General features: G+C 46.5%; 1 protein-coding gene across 1 annotated transcript in view; it reads right to left on the bottom strand.

Moving 5' to 3' along the window:
- LOC117879679 (cysteine-rich protein 1-like) overlaps positions 1 to 20,362 on the bottom strand; it is a 52,467-nt gene extending 32,105 nt beyond the window's left edge. The window contains exon 1 of the mRNA XM_034774961.1: positions 19,973 to 20,362. Within this exon, the coding sequence (XP_034630852.1) occupies positions 19,973 to 20,015 (43 nt within the window). The 5' untranslated portion in view covers positions 20,016 to 20,362. The remainder of the gene's footprint in view (positions 1 to 19,972) is intronic.
- Between the last annotated feature and the right edge of the window lie 419 nt (positions 20,363 to 20,781).

Below are 20,781 nucleotides of genomic sequence, written 5' to 3' on the forward strand. Positions count from 1 at the left end.
GTGGTTTGAGCATTGGCCTGCTAAACCCAGGGTTGTGAGTTCAATCCTTGAGGGGGCCACTTAGAGATCTGGGGCAAAATCAGTACTTGGTCCTGCTAGTGAAGGCAGGGGGCTGGACTCAATGACCTTTCAAGGTTCCTTCCAGTTCTAGGAGATGGGATATCTCCATTAATTTATATATCTCCACATGAGGGAGTTACTCCAAAATCGGTAAATTATATCAGAACAGCTATGGCAGAATGGTGAATCTGGAATAGCCAGGCAGGTCAATTTCCCCCATGTCGACAAAGCCCTGGAGCTTTACGCACCATGCAAGTTTTGGTACTTGTAGACAACACAAATAGTCCCCTTTGGGGTTTATTTGCAAGATCTGACATGAGATCAAGCCATGCAGCATTGCTTCATGCTTCAGCTTCTACTTCACTTGCTTTGTAATCACCAGTGCATGGCCGAGCGGGCTGAATCTAGTGGGCAAAGTTATTTTGGTGGGATCAGGAATTGACAAGTGGAAGAAGATGGAAAGTGAAGGTATGAGTATACGCTGATATGTACATTCTAGAAACCTGCAACATGAGCGTCTCTGAGCTGGGCAGCTGTGAGATGGAGAGATCCATTTTCTTCCTTTAGAAGATGATTCAGAATGATTATTCCCCCTCTTGGAGCTCTAATGAACCCTCCCTGCATGTTGCGCCTGTGATGATTAGCGATCAATATACCTTTGAACTCAGGGTTCCATTTTCCTACAGCAATTACAGAACCGGCCTTGCTTTGTCCCAAGGACTCCGCCATCGCTCGCAGCTATATCTACAAGCCGTGCTGCTGGGCTCCATAACATGACTGCAGCACCTAAGAAAGCACCCTGGTGCAAGTCATGGCAGAGGGGACCAAACTGTAGCAGGAGAATGGAAACGTCACTCTCCTCTTCCTCCCAAACCAGACTGCAAAGATAGCCTTGTGTAATAATCATGCGTTGCAGCCTGTTTTGCCTCCCAGAAACTACACCTCTCCCTGAAGCACTGGTGCTTGGGGTTTTATTCACAAGATGGCCAGGAAGAAACTAGTAATGAACGACGTAGCAGAAGGTCCTCAGCTGGTGTAATATCAGCGCAGGTTTGTTAACTTGAATGAAGCGACGCTGATTTACCCACCAGCTGAGGATTTGGTCCATCGTGTCCCAGCCTCTAAACAATGAGCAGAACTCATTTTTCTCACGGTGAAGTGGCTCAAAAGAGTAGAGAATGCATACAGCCGTCTGGCTTCAAATGCTTCTCAGGCACCACTCCAACACCGAATGGATGACGCTACGGGGAAGTTCAGAATGCCCAGAGGTATCGTCAGATCCTCTCTCCTGATGCCAATAGGTAGCCCACATGCAACAATCATATCATTTTTCGTTTGTTGTTGTATTTTAAGATAAGAATAATTAAACAAACTCCGTCCTGTTAGCAAAATCATTATGGAGGGTACATACGTTGCTTCGGCACAGTATATGCATTGTGCAGCATGGTACGTTGCGACAGCACAATAATGTGGCAATCATGAAGCATTGTACTGGAATTCGATCCAGTGACTTGGGTTGATTTTAATGGGATCCATGTAGCTAAAATTCCATACAATAAATTGCAAATATTTACCTCCATCTTTTTCTGGCACTTGTCAATATACAGAAGTTTTACCCTGTAAATCTATTAAATCTCAGTTTCTGTTTAACTCTTGAGGGTTAAGGTTCCAATCATTAATTTTGGTATTATGCAGAAAGCTATAATAATTGCAAGAACGACCATATTTATTCCAAGGAGTCCGGTGGCACCTTAAAGACTAACAGATTTATTTAGGCATAAGCTTTTGTGGGTAAAAAACCACTTCACCCACGAAAGCTTATACCCAAATAAATCTGTTAGTCTTTAAGGTGCCATCGGACTCCTCGTTGTTTTTGTGGATACAGACTAACACGGCTACCCCCGGATACTTGTGTTTATTCCATATTACTGCTAGCTAATAGTATACAAGCAGCCTGATTTCACTTACTCTTATGTAAATCAGGACTAACTCCACTGAAGGCGATAGGGTTCCAGATCTGAACTGGCCCAGGGTATGTAAACTGGTTTTGTTAATGGCTGATACTTTATTCTAATATACAGCCCACTTGGAGATATGCAGACCCCTCTTAGTAACCGTAACCCTAACCCTTTGCCAGGAAAGCCCTGCTGTTGTAGAAGTATGTCCACTAAGACCGATGGACGGTTAAGCACATATCCGTTCTTTTCTTAAATAGGTGCACTGAGTGCGACATTTATTGTTGTTCTTTGTATTGCGATAGTGCCTAGCGGCCAGCCATGGCCCCATGGTGCTAGGTGCTGTACAAACACAGAGCAAAAAGACAGTGCCTGCTCCAAGCAGTTTACCCCTCTGTTGTCTCATTCTCGTATTGTGCAGCCAGGCTGATGGAGGGGCTCAAGGAAGCAATGAGACAGCATTAATCATGTACCAATCCTCTGCCATGGTAGGTTGTTGCACATTACGGTAACCCACTTGGAGAAGAAGCCTCCGTATTATCTGCTCTGCTGTGTTCATCCGGCTCAGCAACCTCTCGTTTCATCATCCCTCTTGGTCCCTTGGACAGCCTGCTAGTCCAGTGCCGTGCTAGAGGAGAAATAGCATTGATGTGGGACTGGATTAGTCTTACAGTGGAGATGAGATACCTAGTTACAAAGAAAGAGACCTAGTGGCTAGAGCCCTGCATTAGGACTCAGGAGACCTGGGTTCTGTTCCTGGCTCCGTCACTAGCCTGCTGTGTGATCATGGGCAAGTTGTGTCAGCTCCCTGTGCCTCAGTATACTCATCTGTGAAATGGGTATAACACCACTGACCTCCTTTGTAAAGTTCTCTCTAATAGCTAGGTGTTATTCTTACCAGCTAACCTGCTAGATGACCTTAGGCAAGTCACTTCTCTCTGTGTGCTTCTGTTTCCCCTTGTCTGTCTTCTCCATTCGGACCATAGGCTCTTCAAGGCACAGACTGTCTTTTGCTGTGTGTCTGTACAGCTCCTAGCATGTTCGGACCCGTAGCCACCACAGTACAAATAATAATCCCGTTTGGTAAACAGGGGCATTGTTTTCCTGCTGTCATTTTTGAGACACTCTCTGCAATCCCACAGGGCTTTGTACGTAGGGAAGGTGATGGAAGACTCAGAGAACAGCAGGACAGAGCAGAATTCAACTTAGAGCTAGAGACTCCGGTTTCCTGGAGGGTCCTAGGTCATCAAGCGAAGGTGCAGGGGTTTGCTAAGACACAGATCAAGGAGTGGGCCTATGTGACTTATACAAATCAGAGTAATAAGGAAACTGAGTCCTTCAAGGGCTACATTGTGAAGAAGATGAACCTCAGTTATACAGCTAACGTCGGTAGTCATGTGCCAAACTGTAGATGCAATTTGCTTCCATACACAGCAACTTACAGCATGGTGGGCTTGAGACGCCAAACTATTGAGTCCCTAAATTGTGAGGCGATATGGGAACTGTTTCTTTAAATCCAGAGGCGGAAGCCAGTCAGGTGCGTGTTAAGGAACCTTGCAGTGAAATGCAGAATGACAGGGTGGCTTTAGCCCTCACAGTTATTCCTTAGTGCAAAGAGTTGCTTGTTCAGTGTTAGAAAAAAAAGTGATTTTCTTTGAGTATTTACTCCTGTCACATGACCATGCAAAATTGAAAATTGCATTTTCAGCTAAACCCTATTGGCCAATGAAAAATCTTTTCAAGCAAAAATGTTCAATGGATGAGATTCTTTAACTGAGTCCCTGACCTTAGTCAGTGCCTCTATATAGCTACGTGATTATGGAGCATGAAGCGGTCTGCAGTGGGTTCTTTGCTTTCCTGCAAGCCACGTTACTGAGGGATTTAGTTGATGTTGACATCATTTGGAACCGAAAGACACAGCAAGTGGATGAGAAGGAACTTCGACCCTGCTAATGGGACAGCTACACAAAGGATGAGTTTTTTTAACTCCCATGGAGGAACAAGGATTTAAGCATCGACCTATAGAATCCACTGAAAGCCGAGGAGTCTGCCAGGTATACATCAGAGCAGAATTTGAAGCAGGGGGGTGAGTGCTCATGGTGACACCCCAGAGCTACGCTCACCTCACTGCTCTGCGGCAGACTCACTGTGTCAGGGACCCACAGCTGAGCCCAGACCCAGATCCTTGCCCTCAGCTGAGTCAGCAAATGAACCTGGCCCCCCAATTGGCGGAAGATACCAGCAGGCACATTCTTAAACCCTGTAGCAGGGCTAGCTACTCAATCATGTTCTATGCTCCTCCCGATGCAGCTGGTCTGCTTTCCTTCTGAAAGTCTAGCTCTGATTCTTGGCTTCTGGCTCTGCTCTGCTCCCTAGACTTGGTAACTTGGCTCTTGATCTGGGCTCTGGCCACTAGGCCAGCCTCCCACCCTGACTATTAGGTAGGACGGCCCCGCATCCAGTCTCTTACAGCTTGGCCAAGCCACTTAGTCTCTCTGGGCCTTGGTTTTCCATTTGTAAAATGGATATAATAGCTCGGCCCTGCCTCATGGGGTGTTGTAAAAATAAATGCACTAATATAGGCGATATGCTCATGTTATGCAGTGATGGAAGCCCTATAAGAACCTAGATCAATATAGTTCCCCAGACCCGCCCCACTGAAATAAATGGTGCGATGTTGATTGACACCAGCTGAGGGTCTGGTGTGATGAGGTTGGATTACTGCTGACCTGAGCATAATTAAAAGCAGTGGTGACCATGCAGTGAAAAGCTCCACGTGTTATCACCAGGCACTGTGCCGCCCCATTTTTTCCTTTTGCGGTTACCTGCTGATTGATAATGGCGCTGTTTTAATGCTGATAGCAAAAATCCATCAGTGGCTCTGTCCCATCCCCTTGCTTCCAGTATGCTGCAATGGGACTTATTAAATGCACAATGCATCACATACTTGGGGGGGGGGGGGGGGGAATCTTCCCTTCATTTGCTAAATTGCAAGGCATGCTGCAGCCGTGCTCAGCACAGAACATTCCCCTCGCCCTAGGGGAGAGGCTGTTCAGAACAACCTACGCGTGTGGGTGCCCTTGGTGAGGTGAAGCATTAGTATGTCAGCGCAGCTCTCATGCAGGAGCTCATTTGCATGAGGCGTCTGTAGAGGGCTCCTCTCCCTGTCGAATGAAATTCAGCAGTGAGGGTAACACAAGGAAAATGAATAGACTCTGAACTTTAGAGCCTCCTGCTCTGACACGAGTGTTCTCCGCAGAAAGGCCTAGCGAGTGGTGTGGGATCCCAAAGGTACTTGGTCACGCACGCTCTTTAGGGTGCGCGTTTTCCCTCTTCTGTGTTTTCCTGCTCCACTTAGCAACTTACGCCATCAGATCCCTTCTGTTTGAGCAGGGAAAGCTGCTTCGTGCCAAGGCGAGTACTGGCCAGCAAACAGTTTCACTGAGCACACACAGGGTACGACGCAGCCAGGTGCAGGTCACTTAGGCGCTCAAAGGGCCTTGGCTGTGGAGGAGCAAGGGGCTAGCAGCGGTGGAAATAGGTGGAAAGGCCGGCTCAATACACCGATGCCTTGTGAGTAGTCTGTCAGGTGCTTTTTTGGCTCTCAGCTTTAGCCCAGATGGGCCAGATTCTGGTCCTTGTACCTGAGTTGAGTAGCACGTGGTCCATTCCTTTCAACAGCAGGGCAATGTACTTCTCCTCTGGAGTAAAGGGAAGGGCATCTGGCTCTCTGAATGTGCTCCCCCGGCTAACGACTGCAATGTGGGGTGAGTTAAGAATAAGGTAGCCACAGTTCTCATTCCCAGCATTGCTGCGGCTGCAGCATCTTAGCACGGCCATTATTGGTACACTCTGCTCCCTGCTCTGCACTGGCAGCAGCCTCTTTGCACTGCACGGCCATTATCGGTACACTGCGCTCCCTGCTCTGCACTGGCAGCAGCCCCTTTGCACTGCACGGCCATTATCGGTACACTCTGCTCCCTGCTCTGCACTGGCAGCAGCAGTTGGAGCGGGAGGGGGGTTGCCAGAGGGAATGGCACTGGGAGCAGTGCAGAGACACAGGGCCCCAGTGCAGGCAGAGCAGGCTGCTGGCTCATCCAGAGCTGGGCATTCCTTATTAGCCAGGAGCCCAAGAGCTGAGGGCAGAGTTTCTTGCCAAAATCATTAGCAGGCTTGGTCGCTGGCCCTGTCCGTTTAGTGCTGATCTGCCTCAGCTCTCTAGAGAAAACGGCCAGGCTAAAGTGTCGCAGAGCCTCTTTTTTAAGGCTGTGCTGAGGTTTCTGCTTAAAGTTTTGTTTTGCCATTTCTATCTTGGGTACTTAGCAGAGCTCATCATCACAGCACTGAGCCCCCCCTCCCCCCCCCGATATCCCCAGTGAGGCAGGGCAGTGCTGTGCTGTCATCCCCATTGTACAGACAGGGAACTGAGGCACAGAGAGGCTAAGTAACTTACCCAAGGACACACAGAAAATCTGTAGCAGAGCAAAGAACTGAGTCCCAGTTAGCACCCTAACCACTGGGCCAGCCATCCTCCTCCTCCTCTTCCTCATTTGCTCCCACTTTAACCTGTATTTCTCAGCCTGTGTTAATCAGTTTCTTTTTGTGAATCAACTGCATGGGCCAGATCCCCAGCCGATGTCAGTCTCTGGCACCAGCTGAGAATCTGGCCCACAACTCCTGTGTAGCTCTTCAGCATGTCTTTAGCTGTGCTGTTATTTTCTGTGCCTGGGCTCAGAGACGAAAGGCATCCCAGCGTAAGTTAATTCAATAGTAAGTCGGTGGGGGTTGGACCACGACTTTGAAATCTTTGAAGGAAACACTCCTCCAAGTGCTGAAGCCTTTTCAAGGACTTTGACAAACAATCAAGTACAAAATTGTATCCTACTTCTCTGTATTTCTTTACCACATTTATACTATTAGGAATGTGTGTTGTTTGTTCCTTGAGAATCAATCACTCCTGCTGGTTATTCCTAAGGCTGCGAGTCTTTCATGGAAGTCACGGATTCATGGAAGTCATGGACCGGTTACTGGCCGTGACTTTTTGGTTACTGCCCTTAACCTGTCCATGACTTTTACTAAAAATACCCGTGACTAAATCGTAGCCTTACTTATTCCCCACCGGAAGTCATAGCCATTCTTTGAGATGACATCACTGGCAGCTATGGAAATGGCTGTGAGGTCACAAACAGAAGACTGTGATACCAAGAAAGAAATAAGAAAGAGCTGTTGACATCTGAAGGATCAAATCATGGACTAAGTTCAGCCCTTGCATAAATGGCTGCCTTAACTTCCATGGGAAGCCCACCTGCTTACACCAAGGCTGAATATGGCCCATGAACTTAACACAAATAATCTTAATTATTAAAAGGAGGGGAGAAGAGGGGCCTCTAGCAACAGATGACAAAAAGAAGGGGAATGGACCATTTCTGTCTCCAGCAAGTTCAACATCCTTCTTCTACAAAGAAACCCCAGCGAAAGACTCACGTTGAATTATAACAGCATAAAGTACCTGGCCACCACCAGGGAGGGAAGTAAATTCTTACTAGTGCTCTTGGTCAGTTTAGGTCACATGGTTCATTCCTGGTACATGAGCTGCTTTCAGGCCCCTCAGTTTGGTGAGCGGGGTTGTAAGGGTAGCTGGGTTTTGAGAATGTTTGCTATTCCCTGTTAAATTCTGCACTCTTGCCACTCCTCTTTCTCAGGCATCAGTTTGAAGGCACAATGTGAGTAATATTCCCTCAAGTTAATATTCCAGCTACACGCTTATTCATTACCGGCTGATGCTTATTTTACGCACAGACAGTAAGATTAGTAGCACCATTGGCTCTGCTGTGTTTTATAGTAGCCCCAGTCTTCTACTTTCTGATGAGACCAGGACATTCAACCAAAGTAGGTGGCCCAAGTTCATTTTCACCACCTCTGTCCTCCTCAGTGAGATGAATTATAGACATGGAGCCTAGCTAATCAACCTGCTCTCTCGGCTATTTTGGAGAATCGGCTGTATCTGAATTTTTGGCGAGTTACTTGATGCCAGCTGGTTGATGAGACAAATTGACACTGCCCCCATTGGTTAATTTAGTTTAATGTACAAGGTATTAGGGTGAGCAGTTTCTCTGCCTTACTGACGTGGTTATATGCCATGTGGTTGTAGCCGTGTTGGTCCCAGGATACTAGAGAGACAAGGTGACGGAGGTAATATATTTTATTGGACCAACTTCTGTCCCATAGAAGATCACCTCACCCACTTTGTCTTACTGATGTGAGTTGTGGCTCCCATTGATGTCAATGGGGAATCATTGCCCAGGATTAGCTAAGCAGAGGGTTTCCTTGCTGTACGTTTGCACCACCCCACATCACAGGGGAAGAGGGATACCAGCTGCCTATGCGGTGCCATTTACACATCTGCAAAATTTGGTTATTTGGCTTAGTCAAGTCCTGAGAGGGCTGTGAGGAACTTCAGAGGGACTCAGTCAGGCTAGGAGAATGCGCAACACGATGGCAGGTGAAGTTCAATGCTCATAAATGCAAAGTAACGTGCACTGGAAGGAAAAAATTAAACTACTCACACACCGCACAAGGTTCTAAATTAACTGTATCTACTCAGGAAGGGGACCTGGGCATCTTTATAGACAGCTCTGGTCAACGGTCAAAGAGGCAAATAAGATGTTAGCATGCATAAAGAACAGGATTGAGAATTATCTGGCAATATACTAATGCCTTTATATTAATCAATGGTGCGGCCTCCCCTGGATAGTGTGTGCAGGACTGGTGACCTCAGACAAGTCATTTCATCTCTGGGCTACCCCATCTGTAACATGAAATAATAGTCCTTCCTTTTCTCCCACCCTTTGTCTGACCTGCTCATTTAGGCCGTTGCTACTCTGGGATTTGCCAGAGGTGGAGCTGTACCACTGCAAACCCCTGGACATGACTTACACTCGTGCAACATGATGGGTAGCAGTGCAGTTTATCTTAGTCAGCATTGATCACGGCTTATTACATGGATGTGCAGAACCTAGCACTATGGAAATCCATAAAACCCTGCTGGTGTGTCTAGCCAGTGCTGTAACATGGATATTAAATAATGTAGATAAAGGGCTTGCAGTATCCTGTCCATATATTGTAAGCTCTTTGGGGCAGGGACTGTGTCTTTTCTAGTTTCTGTATGGGGCCTGGCACACTTAAACCTTCTTAGTTATAGCATCTGGTAGAGAGGCGTGTTTGGGGTCCATGCCAGTGTTATACACACCCGCCTCACCAGGGCTGCCTACCTAGTGCTTGTGCTATTGTCAGACTTTCTATGTCTGCATGTGGACTGGGTTGAGAATAGAGACGAGAACCTCAACAGTCAGATGATGGTTTTGCAAAGCCAGGGATGATTCCAATCCAGGATCCACTTTAACCAAACCACCATAGTTCCGAGCACTGGGTCAGGTAAAAGCATCTGGCTTTGGCTTCTCTTTAGTAAAAACATACATCAGGTGGTATTTATAAAAATGACTTATCGCCTCAAATACCCTGTGAACTCAGCTAAGAAACCTGAGCTTGGAAAGAAGTAATGTTTCAGCACATCTGCAATGTCTGCGCGCCTTCCATCATACTTTCCATGAGTCTTCTTTAATCTCCTCATTACACACACAGTAGCCTGTGGATCATACAGAAGCAACAGGGCAGGGCTGCGAGTTCTTTACAACGGCATCTCTGCCTCTCCCTGTCACTGTTGTGGATCAGTTTCCACTTCGGTGCTACTCTCCGTGGGTGTTTTGTAAACTAAAATGAAAGGACGCCTCCTTTGCTGCTGTAAACTGGCAGAGCTCCATGGACTTCAAAGTCAGCTTAAGTTCGAACGGCAAATGTATCGTCCCCCTGAGTTTGATTAGATAACATCAGGGAATCCAGAAGCTTCTTAAATGCCACATAATGGAAAAATGAATCCTAAGCATGCGGCACTGTATAATGTTGGTTCTCAGTCAGTTCACCACCAGCGACGACAGTTACTCAGAGAGACATGGTGGGGGTGAGGTGATATCTTTTATTGGGCCAACTTCTGCTGGTAAGCGAGACAAGCTTTCGAGCCACACAGAGCTTTTCTTCTTCTACACTGCCTAGTTCCTCAGACACTAAGGTACCAACGAGATGATGGACCTTATTTATAAGGTCGATAAGGTAACAGTCAATACTAGCATGAGACAAGGCTTGTCTATTGGTCACATTATCTGGCTCTTAATAATAATAATCAGTTATATAACACCTCCTCCTCAAGCAATCTGGTTCAGTAGTGACTCTGACAGAAAACTGCCACCCACTGAGCTACCAACACCACTTACAGGGGGATTTGTGCCATTGCACTTTAGCTGAGGTTTCTGCAGAAGGGAATTGCCTGAGTGCAGCATGGGATCCCCTCCGTCCAAGGGAAACAGGAGTTGTGTACATTTTGAACATCAACAAATTACACTAAGTAAATGCACTGAGTGCATCACTGATTTCTGCCCTTAAACTGAGTAGGGCTGGCTGGAAAACAAGAATTCCATTTAGCAAAACATTATGAGGTTCTGAAATTTGTTTGCATTCTTTATCAGAACGAACCCAAGACCTCTTGAAAATTTTCATGAAAAACAACATGAGAGACAGGCCCAGTTTTGTTTGAAGTATTTTGGCATTTGAATTTACAGAAAAAATAAAAACTTTCCATGGACAACATAGATAAAGTGTTTGGTTTTTTTCCATTTTTTTTTTTAAACCTCTTGTAGGTACAAGCTCTTGGTGTGCAGTTAGGAGTCAGTGGTCCATCTGAGTTGGCCAGGACTCAACTAAAGGCTAGCAGAAGAGGAAAGGAAGAGATCCTCCCCCACACACCTGGTCTGGCAGAGGGATGTGAGGAGATCGGTGTAGCCGGCATATCCAGATGCCAGTGAGGACTCGCATGCTATATTAGAAATGGGCCAATTTACTGAAGCGTAGCTGGACAGGGACTTGCAAATTGAAATCAGAGAATTGATACGAAGGACAGGTTGTGAGGCAGTAGAATTCGCTAAAAAACTGGAGTTCATCCATTCAGCAGCTCGGCAGGAGAAATAACAGCTGCTAGTGAGGAAGGTGCAAGCTGATCACCCTCTTCTCTGTAAGTACAAAACTGTGTCTAAGATGCATGATGTGAAAGGGGATTCCGATGATTCTCACAAGAACCCCACTTGCCCATGCGCCCAGGGCTCCGGCTCTAGGAAGATAAGGGGAGATAGATGTAGGAGGCTCTGGCAGTACTTTGTCATCTGAGGAGCCCTGTACATGGGAGATCTTGCTGTGATAGAGCAGCACAGACCTGCCTCTACACAAGGAGGATCTGGCCCCTAATATTCGAGCCACATGCCCAAACTCCTCATGAGTCATCCAGTCCTTCAAGCTGATTGGCCTGTGGGACACTAAATTCACCACATCTGGAATCATATGCTCAACTCTTCCTTAGTCCTTTATTAAAGCCAGTTAGCCAAAGTCCGGGTGTTGTGGGGGTGGGGGGAAGAGGGTCCGTGAGGAGGAGAAATCAGTGAATCCAGTCAGATGTATTTTTGATGCAATCTTGTTTGTTTGCAAAACGTGTGCACGCAGTCCGTTTTTCCCCTGAGCACAATAGAAACAATAGAAACAGCAGCAGGCAGTTTCCTTGCTCAAAAATCCCCATAACTGCTCTTCCAGCAAGTTCTGTGCCCAAGAAGTTCTGCACCTCTGCGTCCTCTCACAGTCACGCTCACCGCTCCTTCACTTGGCTGTCTGCCTCCAGCACAGCACACACGCCATGCAGCCTATCTCCCCCCGCCTTCGTTAGCCCCTCGGTCCACACGCACAGCACCTCGGCCCTCAGGCCCGGCTCTGATGCGGCCTTTGCCTGTGGCAGACCCCCCATTATTGGCAGCTGTTTTGACTACAGAAGGAGGTTGGATTGCTTATTCTGTCGGGCCTGAAAGAGTGCTTGGCACTTGTAGCGAGGTGGTTATCCGCTCCTGCCCAGAGGGGTTTAAAGACAGCCCTGGGAGAGGGCTGGGGCAGGGGAAAAGCTCTACGAGCTGGGCTGATTGGGGAAGCAGCCGCAGCTGGGCCACGCCCCAATCAGGCCCCAGCTGGCCTGTATAAAAAGACTGTGAGCCCTAGTCCAAACAGTCTCCTTCTGCCTGTAGAGGGAGAAGGGCCTGGCTGCAGGCAGCTAGAGACAGGATACCTGGGTGGAGCAGGGCTGGGGAAAGGCAGAGGAGCTGGGGAACTCCTGCCTGGAAAGCCCCAGGCTGCGGCCTAGCATTGGGCCAAGGGGTACTGGGGGTGGCAGAGGGCAGCCCAGGGGCAGGCCAAGGCAGCAGGTCCAAACCCAGCCTCGCCTGTGATGAGTGGCATATACTGCAGTCTGCCCCAGGGCATGGGGCTAGATGGTGACTGGCAGTAGCCATACACTGAGGTGAGGTGGGGTTAGTGGGTGGGGGTTCCCCTGGGAGGGGAGACCCTGAGACAAAGGGGTTACTGCCAGGGGGCAGCACCCCAGCTAACAGGGCACCGGAGTCCAAGGAGGGACACAGTGGCAGTGGATCACCGGTCTGCAGAGGGTGCTCTGAGGGCTGGAGAGTTAATTCCCTGAGAAGACCAGCAGGAGGCACCGCAGGGGTGAGTCCACACTGCTACAGCACCCATTGGTTTTCACAAGGGCTGTGATTCTTTTGATCAATCCCCGGCTGGCAGCTATTAGCACCTTTCAGTGGGAGCCAACAGTAGCGTTGGCTCCAGAGACGCTGGCGAAAGCTGCAGGGCATGGCCTATAGAAAGCAATTATAGCCAGTTTTCCATGACACAAATAAATGTCATCTCAAGCCATGCCCCATGCTTGCAGGTGTGGGTTTGGTCTATGGATCTTCTGTGTGCCGGTTTTTGAGTGAGCTGCTCCGTCTTGTCGTGCACTCTGACCAAGCTAGGACTGGTATTTCCTGCCTGTAGCAAAAAGGCTTCTCTTTGATAGCTCTTCGCTTCTTTCTTTTTTTTCCCCACCCAGCATCTCAGATTTCATCAGCTTTTGTGCGTGGTGGCTTGCTACAGGGTTGTAATAACCCTGACGCAAGTGCAGAGTGAACTTAGTACAAATCCATTTCACCTTGCTCACGTACAGCTACAATCCCATCCTGCCTCTTCCTGACGCACAGACCTGACAGTGGAGATATCCTCTGTGAAGGGAGGTTACACAAATAATTGCTCAGGAAGAAGACAAAAGAACAGTCAGGGAGGATGCCGTTTAAAAAGGTCATGTAATGAAAGAATCTATTCAGAGCTGCACATTAGCAAAGCCACTGGTGACCCTGAGTTACTTCCTCCCTTATCAGGGTAATGTGACCTAGATATGGTTCTGGTGATGCAAACATTCCCCTGACTTGGATCATATAGGGCCCAAATCTTGCCACCACGGATATCAATAGTAAAATACCCATTGAAATCAGTGCAAGTGACAGGAGCAGCATAGTGGCTACAAACATTATCTGTCCTGTGATCCCCTGGCATGTGCCTGTCCTTCACTGAGTTGCTGTGGCTGGCAGGGCTGTTTACGTCAGTGATGTTAGTCGTGCGTGTCCTCTCGCTGTGCATTGGTAATGCTGATAACACCTGTCCTCTAACCATGCTGTCAGCATCTGAAATCCAAATGAAGGTCACATAGAACAGGTCCCCTCAAGTCATGGAGAAGACATCAAATTGGAGCTTAATGAACAGTCTTCTCAGGCCAGGCCAGGACTAGGGAGCACAGGGGCTGTTCATTTAGGCCCCTCTTCAGGAAGGTACTTAAGCACATACCTAACTCTAAGCATGTGAGCAGTCCCAGTGACTATCAATGGATCTAGTCATGGACTTACAGTTAAGCATGTGCTAAAATGTTTTGCTCAATCTGTGAGCTAGAGAGCCAGCGGGAACTCCAGGGTGTCTCTGTAGGCCAGCAGCCTGAATAAAGAAACCCTCCTATAGTCACTGTAGGCAAGTCCTGTTTCTTCTTTACAGGAAGAGCATCACACAGACCACAGAAGCCTTTTGAGTCATGACACCTGACAAACTAACCTGATTTGCATTGGAAATGTAGATCAGAGGCACGGTAAATACAGAAGCCAAATGAGCAGTTGGCCAGAGGGCAATGGCAAACCTCTCTTGAGCAGCGTTCTAAAGCAAGGGGAGACTGCCGAGGCTAACGCATTCTGCTGTTTAATTCAGGAATCCTATAACATGTGAAGCCCCCGCACTGCTGACGCACAGCTCTGCAGCAGGGGAGGCGTTCAGATGACCCCCACACACACCCCAAAGTGTTGACAGTCAGTATGAATCCGCATCCAAGGGTCAAGGGTCCAATTGACTTCACTGGCACCGGGATTTCATCCCCAGTGTTCACCCCAGCATTGGTCCCATTGCTGCAGCCCTAACTTACGGTTTGTCTTCACTGCTGAGATAATTCAGGCTCCTACGCAGGCATTGCCCCTAATCCCTGTTGCCATCCACACAAACTGAATCTGGCAGCACTTTCAACTTGAACTCGTTGGCTCAGCTGGAACTAATGCTAATAGCTAACGCTCCGCTGAGGCGTTCACTCGGGTTGGTAACCCACCCACTTTGCAGTGAGGATGCGGGCTAAATTAATCAAGCACTGATAATTCTCCAATGCCTTCCCACAACTCCTTGATGGGCCCGGAAGGACAGACACGTTCTCCCACAATTCTCTGGGAAAGAATCGTGGGGCAGCTCAGGTTACCGCAGCACACAGAACCATGGGAAGTGCCCCCAGAAGTCCTGGTGACTCACGCGGCTGTGTGCAGCACAAGTGAGAACATAGTGACTAGGGAAGGGCTTTGCAGTGTGGCTGCTCATGTCCACGTTAGGTTTACCCAGGTGTTCAGACCTGGGTGGCAATCAGCCGAGTTAACTCTCCAGGGAAGACAGACCCTTCAGCTTCGCTGTCTTTGCACTTCCAACGATGGAAATCAGGAGGCACTCCACTCAAGTCAATGCATTTACCATAGTAAAACTTGGTAGAGAGCTATAGCTGGTCAAAAAGTGATTCTTCCCTCCCCCCCGCCCGCCCCCTGAACAATTTTGATTTAAATGATTTTTTTTTTCATTTTGCTTGAACGTTTTCTTCAAAATATTACAAGTTTTCATCAAAAAACCCCAAACCAAAAATGATTTGTTTTGGGGTTTTCACTGAAAATTTCAACAATTAAAAAAAAAATCATGACAATTCCTCTTTCATTGAGCAAATACTTTCCATAAAAAAACAAAACAAAATATGTTTCAACAAGAAAAGCTCTGACCAGCTCTAATGAGATTGGACTCAGTCCCTGCGAACAAAAATAGAGACCACTCCTGCACCAATATTGAAAATAAGGACAAAACTAACCTTGATTTCATAGATTCCAAGGCCAGAAGGGACCATTGTGATCATCTAGTCCAGCCTCCTGTGTAACACAGGCAAAAATAATTCCTAGAGCAAGTCTTTTAGAGAGAGAGCCAATCTTGCTTTAAAAATGTTCAGGGATGGAGACTCCACCACGACCCTTGGAAAGTTGTTCCGATGGTTAATCGCTCTCACTGTTCACAGTCTGAACTTGTTTAGCCTCAATGGAGCAGGATGGGCTATGGGAATGGAGATAGCATGAAAACTGCTTTTTTGCAGTATTCTGGCATATCTGCGTCTGTTGGCTGTGGTCTCTGTCCCAGTATAAAGAGGGACAGTATACAAGCGCTTCCGTCACCTATAACCTGCTCCAACAGATCACTGCACATGGAAAATGCCAGTCTCTGTGGATCTGAACATTGTATTCATGCAAAAATTGATCTGTTATCTCTACAGCAGTATATGATACTAAGCCTTAGGGCCGGTCTACAAACAAAGTTGCACCTGTTTAACTAAAGATGTGGGGTAAAATCCTGGCCCCACTGAAATCAATGGGAGTTTGACTTCACGGGGCCAGGATTTCACCCACGATGTTTAAACTGATTTAGATAACTGATGAAAGAGGCTGTGTGGACACACTTAAATCGATTTTAAACCAGGACAACATTGGTTGTGCTTCTGTTGTCCATACATGGGTTTTCATTCTCTTAAATCAGAGGTCCCCAAATTGGGGGATGCCCCCCTGGGGGGCACAAAGGAACATTCGGGAGGGTGTGGCTGGGGCCCAGGCAAGCTCCCACGGGGGACAGGGAGGAAGTGCAACCCAGCTCCGTTCCTAGCCCCAGCTGCCGGCCCTACACCCAGGGCCCCGACTGCTGGCCTTATTCCCCGGCTGAGGCTCCACTCCCGGTCCCTCCCCTGCCCCCAGCTGTGGCCGCAGTCCCCCTTACCCATGTCCACGTCCCCCTTCTTGGAGCTGCAGCCCCACTCCTGGCCCCAGCTCGGGGAGGGGCAGGCAGACAGAGATTGGGGGGCATGAGGTAAAATTTTGGGGACCACTGATTTAAATAAATAATTTTATAACTGCTTTTAAGTTAAACTGGTGCAATTTGTGTGTGCAGACACACAATTATTATTATTAATTATTACTAAAAATAAAAATGCATAATGGAAATGCAGTATGATCTGTGGTGTTTCAAAAATAAATGTTTCAAACAGCCATTTCAAAATATCAAATAATATCAGTTCACAAACAGAACAGTACCACATTTTTATTCTTAAATTAACCCTTTTTTTTTTTTTTTTTTGGCTGAAATTTGTGCCTTGCAAAAATCTAATGCAAATTATTTCTTTAAAACTCCATAATTTGTCCAATTTGCATCATATTTCTACCCAAAAAAAAGCATCTAGACAAACAATCTCTTTATAAAGTTTATTAAGCCAGATGTGATTTTAAATGATTGAATTATAAACCCATGAAACGCAGGGATTACAGTGGATACAGAGGCTGAACCATGTTGGTAGGTAAGGTTATAATGAAGCACGCACTATTGTAACCACTTAAGCAGATACATTAGCTGCTAACAAAGAAGAGCGTCTATAAAATCATGCAGTTCCTGTGCACCAAACCATGATGTTTTAAATAATCCATCAAAACATTTTTTTAAAAAGGAAAATAATGAGGCTATTGAAATAAGACCTGCTCTATGTAGCAAGCCACAACATTTCCAATAATGCAGTGAATGACCCATTCTTAAGCAAGTAACAGAGGAATTAATTTGCTACAATGAAAATGCCTAAGAGGGCTTGTATAAATTTTGCATAATGTTTGGAAGATATATATCCCCCATAATAAACTTCCTTCAATTAGAATGAATTAGCTCAAGGTCATTTCCTATTAATGGGAGTACTAAAAATCAAGGAAATCACTAGTTATGGCATTCACCTCCCCTGCAACCTCTCTCCACACGTCTTGCCGTCCAAACTAATACCCAAACGCACTCACCTCCCCAGCAAACTCCCTCTTATTTCCACTAAACAACTGCCCACAGTTACACATTCAATTCCTCAAAATCACACTCAACTTTACTTCTGGCCAGGGCAGAGTTAAGGTTGTTTGGTGCCTGAATTGTGCATTCCCATGCTTTAAAATGTTTGGTTTCTCTTTAATTTAACCTTAACTCTGAATTTTCCTGATTTCTAATAGTGTCTTTTAATATGATTTACAACGTTCTTGTAGGATTTTTTTCCCCCTGAAATTACTGAGATAGTCTTCCACCTTTAACTCCCGCTCCTGAAGGGTAGGGAATATATATATAATATCAAATATGTGCACATATGCTCTCTTCACAGTTAATCGAAACCTCAGGAAAGTGCATTTTTCCAGGCAAACTTTTCATGATGTGTCTCTATGAAGAAACGATGCAATGAGAGCAATGGGCTGTATTGTCCCCTTCCTGGATTTCCCCCCTATAAAGCACAGGAAATTCGGATTGTCCATTCACAGAGTCTCTGCTTTTATTATTTAATAATGGGGATAATGGGATTTGTCCCCCAGCCAACCACTGCAGAACTGACAGGGGACTTGATCCAAGGAAGCCACAGAGTACCCAAGGTCAGTGCTATCTGAATGGAGACCATTTGCATCTGTTCTGCCTCCTAAATCTCAAGCCCCATAGCCACCCAATTGGCTCTCCCATGGGCACATCATCCCCCAGGCAACTGCTTCATTCAGCCCCTATCAGGGGCCATTTCAGAGAGTGGGAGGGGACAGCACGTGAGTTAATACTGATAAGGTCACCGTGAACAGCTTATGGTGCTCCCACGGGGTAGACCAGAGCGGATGTTCTTACAGCAAGCACTGATTTCCCCCGCCCCTGCCCCCGCCCCACAGTTCTGCCTCCTCTAATCCTTGCTCAGTCCCGCCCCAACCAGTGGAACAGATACCCTTGGAGCATCCAGGGGCTTCCACGAGGTGATGGGAGGAGGGCAACGTTGTGCAGGTAGCTACCTCCTTTCTGGGCCCCATCACCACCTGGATCCACTCATTTCCTCTGCCTCTGCCCGCACAGGGGTAATATGGCTCATGGTACAGAATTACCCTTTGGTCACAGATGGGATCTGTTGGCTATGGAGCGGAATGTTAATGAGACATAGCAATAAGGACCCCACCCTGCTATGCAGATCTTTGCTGGGCATCTTGGGTAATTTTAACCACAGGAAACAGAAGTGGGAACAGTGGGGAGACAAAGGGCAAATGGAAGAAGCTGCTGCTGGCTTTCACTGGACTAACCTAAAATGAAACAAGATGGATTCTTCCAAGTCCCAAGCTCTTCCTGGAAAACCGAACCCCCCCGCCCTTCGAGTGCTACCTATAAGCGTGGATTTGTGAGCACCCCATCAATATACGCTCCCCTACCCTTTGTAGCCTTCAGATACTGAGCTTCTGATAAATCCATCCCATAGCCCAATACATCCCATGCATGCTCCTCAGGGTAGCTGGTAATTTAAAAATAAACCAAAATTCATCCTATAAATCCTTTGAAACAACTGCTAACTTAAAAAGTTTGAACAACCTTTTCCATGTACCTTTTTGCACTGTTGACCCATCCTTGTTTCTCTGTCACACGTATAATGCGTACACTGTAGCAGTCCTAATTCACATGAAGCCAAGCGGTCTTATAAAGGCCTACTGCACCACTGCAAATATGATCTGAGAAACTATAAATCACTTCTAGATTCCAAAAGCTATTTTGTGGCTTTATCTTAGCTTATCATTTCATTAATAAAAGCAGTTAACACATTTCAGAGTACATTTTGAAACAACTTAAGTAAACTTTTCCTGTCCATTGCCAAAATATTTCATAGCAAATTTGGAAGGAAATTCATTTTAATCCTATTTAATTTTGGAGGACTGATCTTGAGGTTTTCTGTCCAGACATCCACATAATTCAGAACTGATTATATTTATACATAGAGAGACAATGTATTAAAGAGGTTGCTTGGTGAGGTAATGTGTTTTATTACACCAACTTCCGTTGGTCAAAAAGACAAGTTTTTGAGCTTTACAGAGCACCATCAACTTAAAAATCAGACTTCTGTCTGAAAATGCTTTTCCTTCAGTTATTAAAAGTATCATCTAAGACCGAAAGAGATTAGAGAAAAAGTGTTTCTCTTTATTTTTGTTCAGTGTATTCACTTTGTACAATTGCCAGCACTTCTCATAGGGCTGCTGCCCCGGTATAGTCAGATTCTCCAGTTTGTGGGGGTCTTTCACACAACAACAGGTGAATAACAATATTTTAAAAAACAGGAAAATGTGATTTTTTTTAAATAAAAAGCACAAAAACTGGAACAGGGAATGAGAAGCAGGTGCAATCACTGAAACTACTTTTAACTGGCTGTCTGAAACTGATTAGCTATGCAGCGGATGAAGTGCCATTATGAATGGAGCGTCACTAACTGCAAATGTAAGAGAAGTCGAACAGAAAGTGCCTGGCTTCATTTACCATTTAAAGAAACGTACGAAAAAGGGCTCTTGCTTCCAATGGAAGAAACTTACCGAAGTAAACAGGCTTTCCACATATGGGACAATATGAAATCATCTTCAGGGCTCCTCGGCACAGCACACAGCATTGAGCAGAGCTGGTATAAAAGCCGTCTTTTGCTAAAGCAACAGGAAAACCATGGCCAACAGCAAGATGATGACGTGTGGTTTTGAAGCAGGATATTGTGGTTGTAGGTAAATGAGAGCACTGTAGTGTAAGAAGCTGAGTTCATGAGGCTTTATTACGGGAAGAATTAATTTATCTTTTGGAACCAAAAACACAGACTTTAAGAAACGCTTCTTCTCCATCACCAGAGGAGAAACACTGGAACCAGTTTAACTTCACCCCATGTGCAGCACTCACGATATCTGGTGCAGATGCTGCTTATACACGTCTCTTTGATCACAAAAGTGCCTTCTTTGTGTCTTTTGCAGATCTTTTCCCCCAAGGGACGTGAGCGGGAATGTTTACACTGCTATTTTTAGCGCCATACCACAAACCCGTGTCAGTTGACCTGGGTTTTGAGACTCGCTGCCGCCTGGGTTTTTTGCTATGTAGACATACCCTCATTGGCAGAGCTGAAAGTCCAGCCCTCCAGTCCAGTGTTCGTCTCTCTGGAGTGGGAGGCATCTCGTCCTTTTACAGCTTCGAAACACAAGTACAGATTTCCCCCCGAAACCAGTTTTGTGCCTAACTTAGGCTATGTCTACACTTGAAGAGTTTTTGCGCTGTCAGTTTCAACGGCGATCGGGAGCCGGTGAAAGAAAAGCGCTGGTGTCAGATCGGGTTTACATTTGCAGCACTTCCATCGCCAATGAGAGCA

Source organism: Trachemys scripta, chromosome 6 (assembly GCF_013100865.1).
Source record: "Trachemys scripta elegans isolate TJP31775 chromosome 6, CAS_Tse_1.0, whole genome shotgun sequence".
In the NCBI taxonomy this organism is placed as follows: Eukaryota; Metazoa; Chordata; order Testudines; family Emydidae; genus Trachemys; species Trachemys scripta.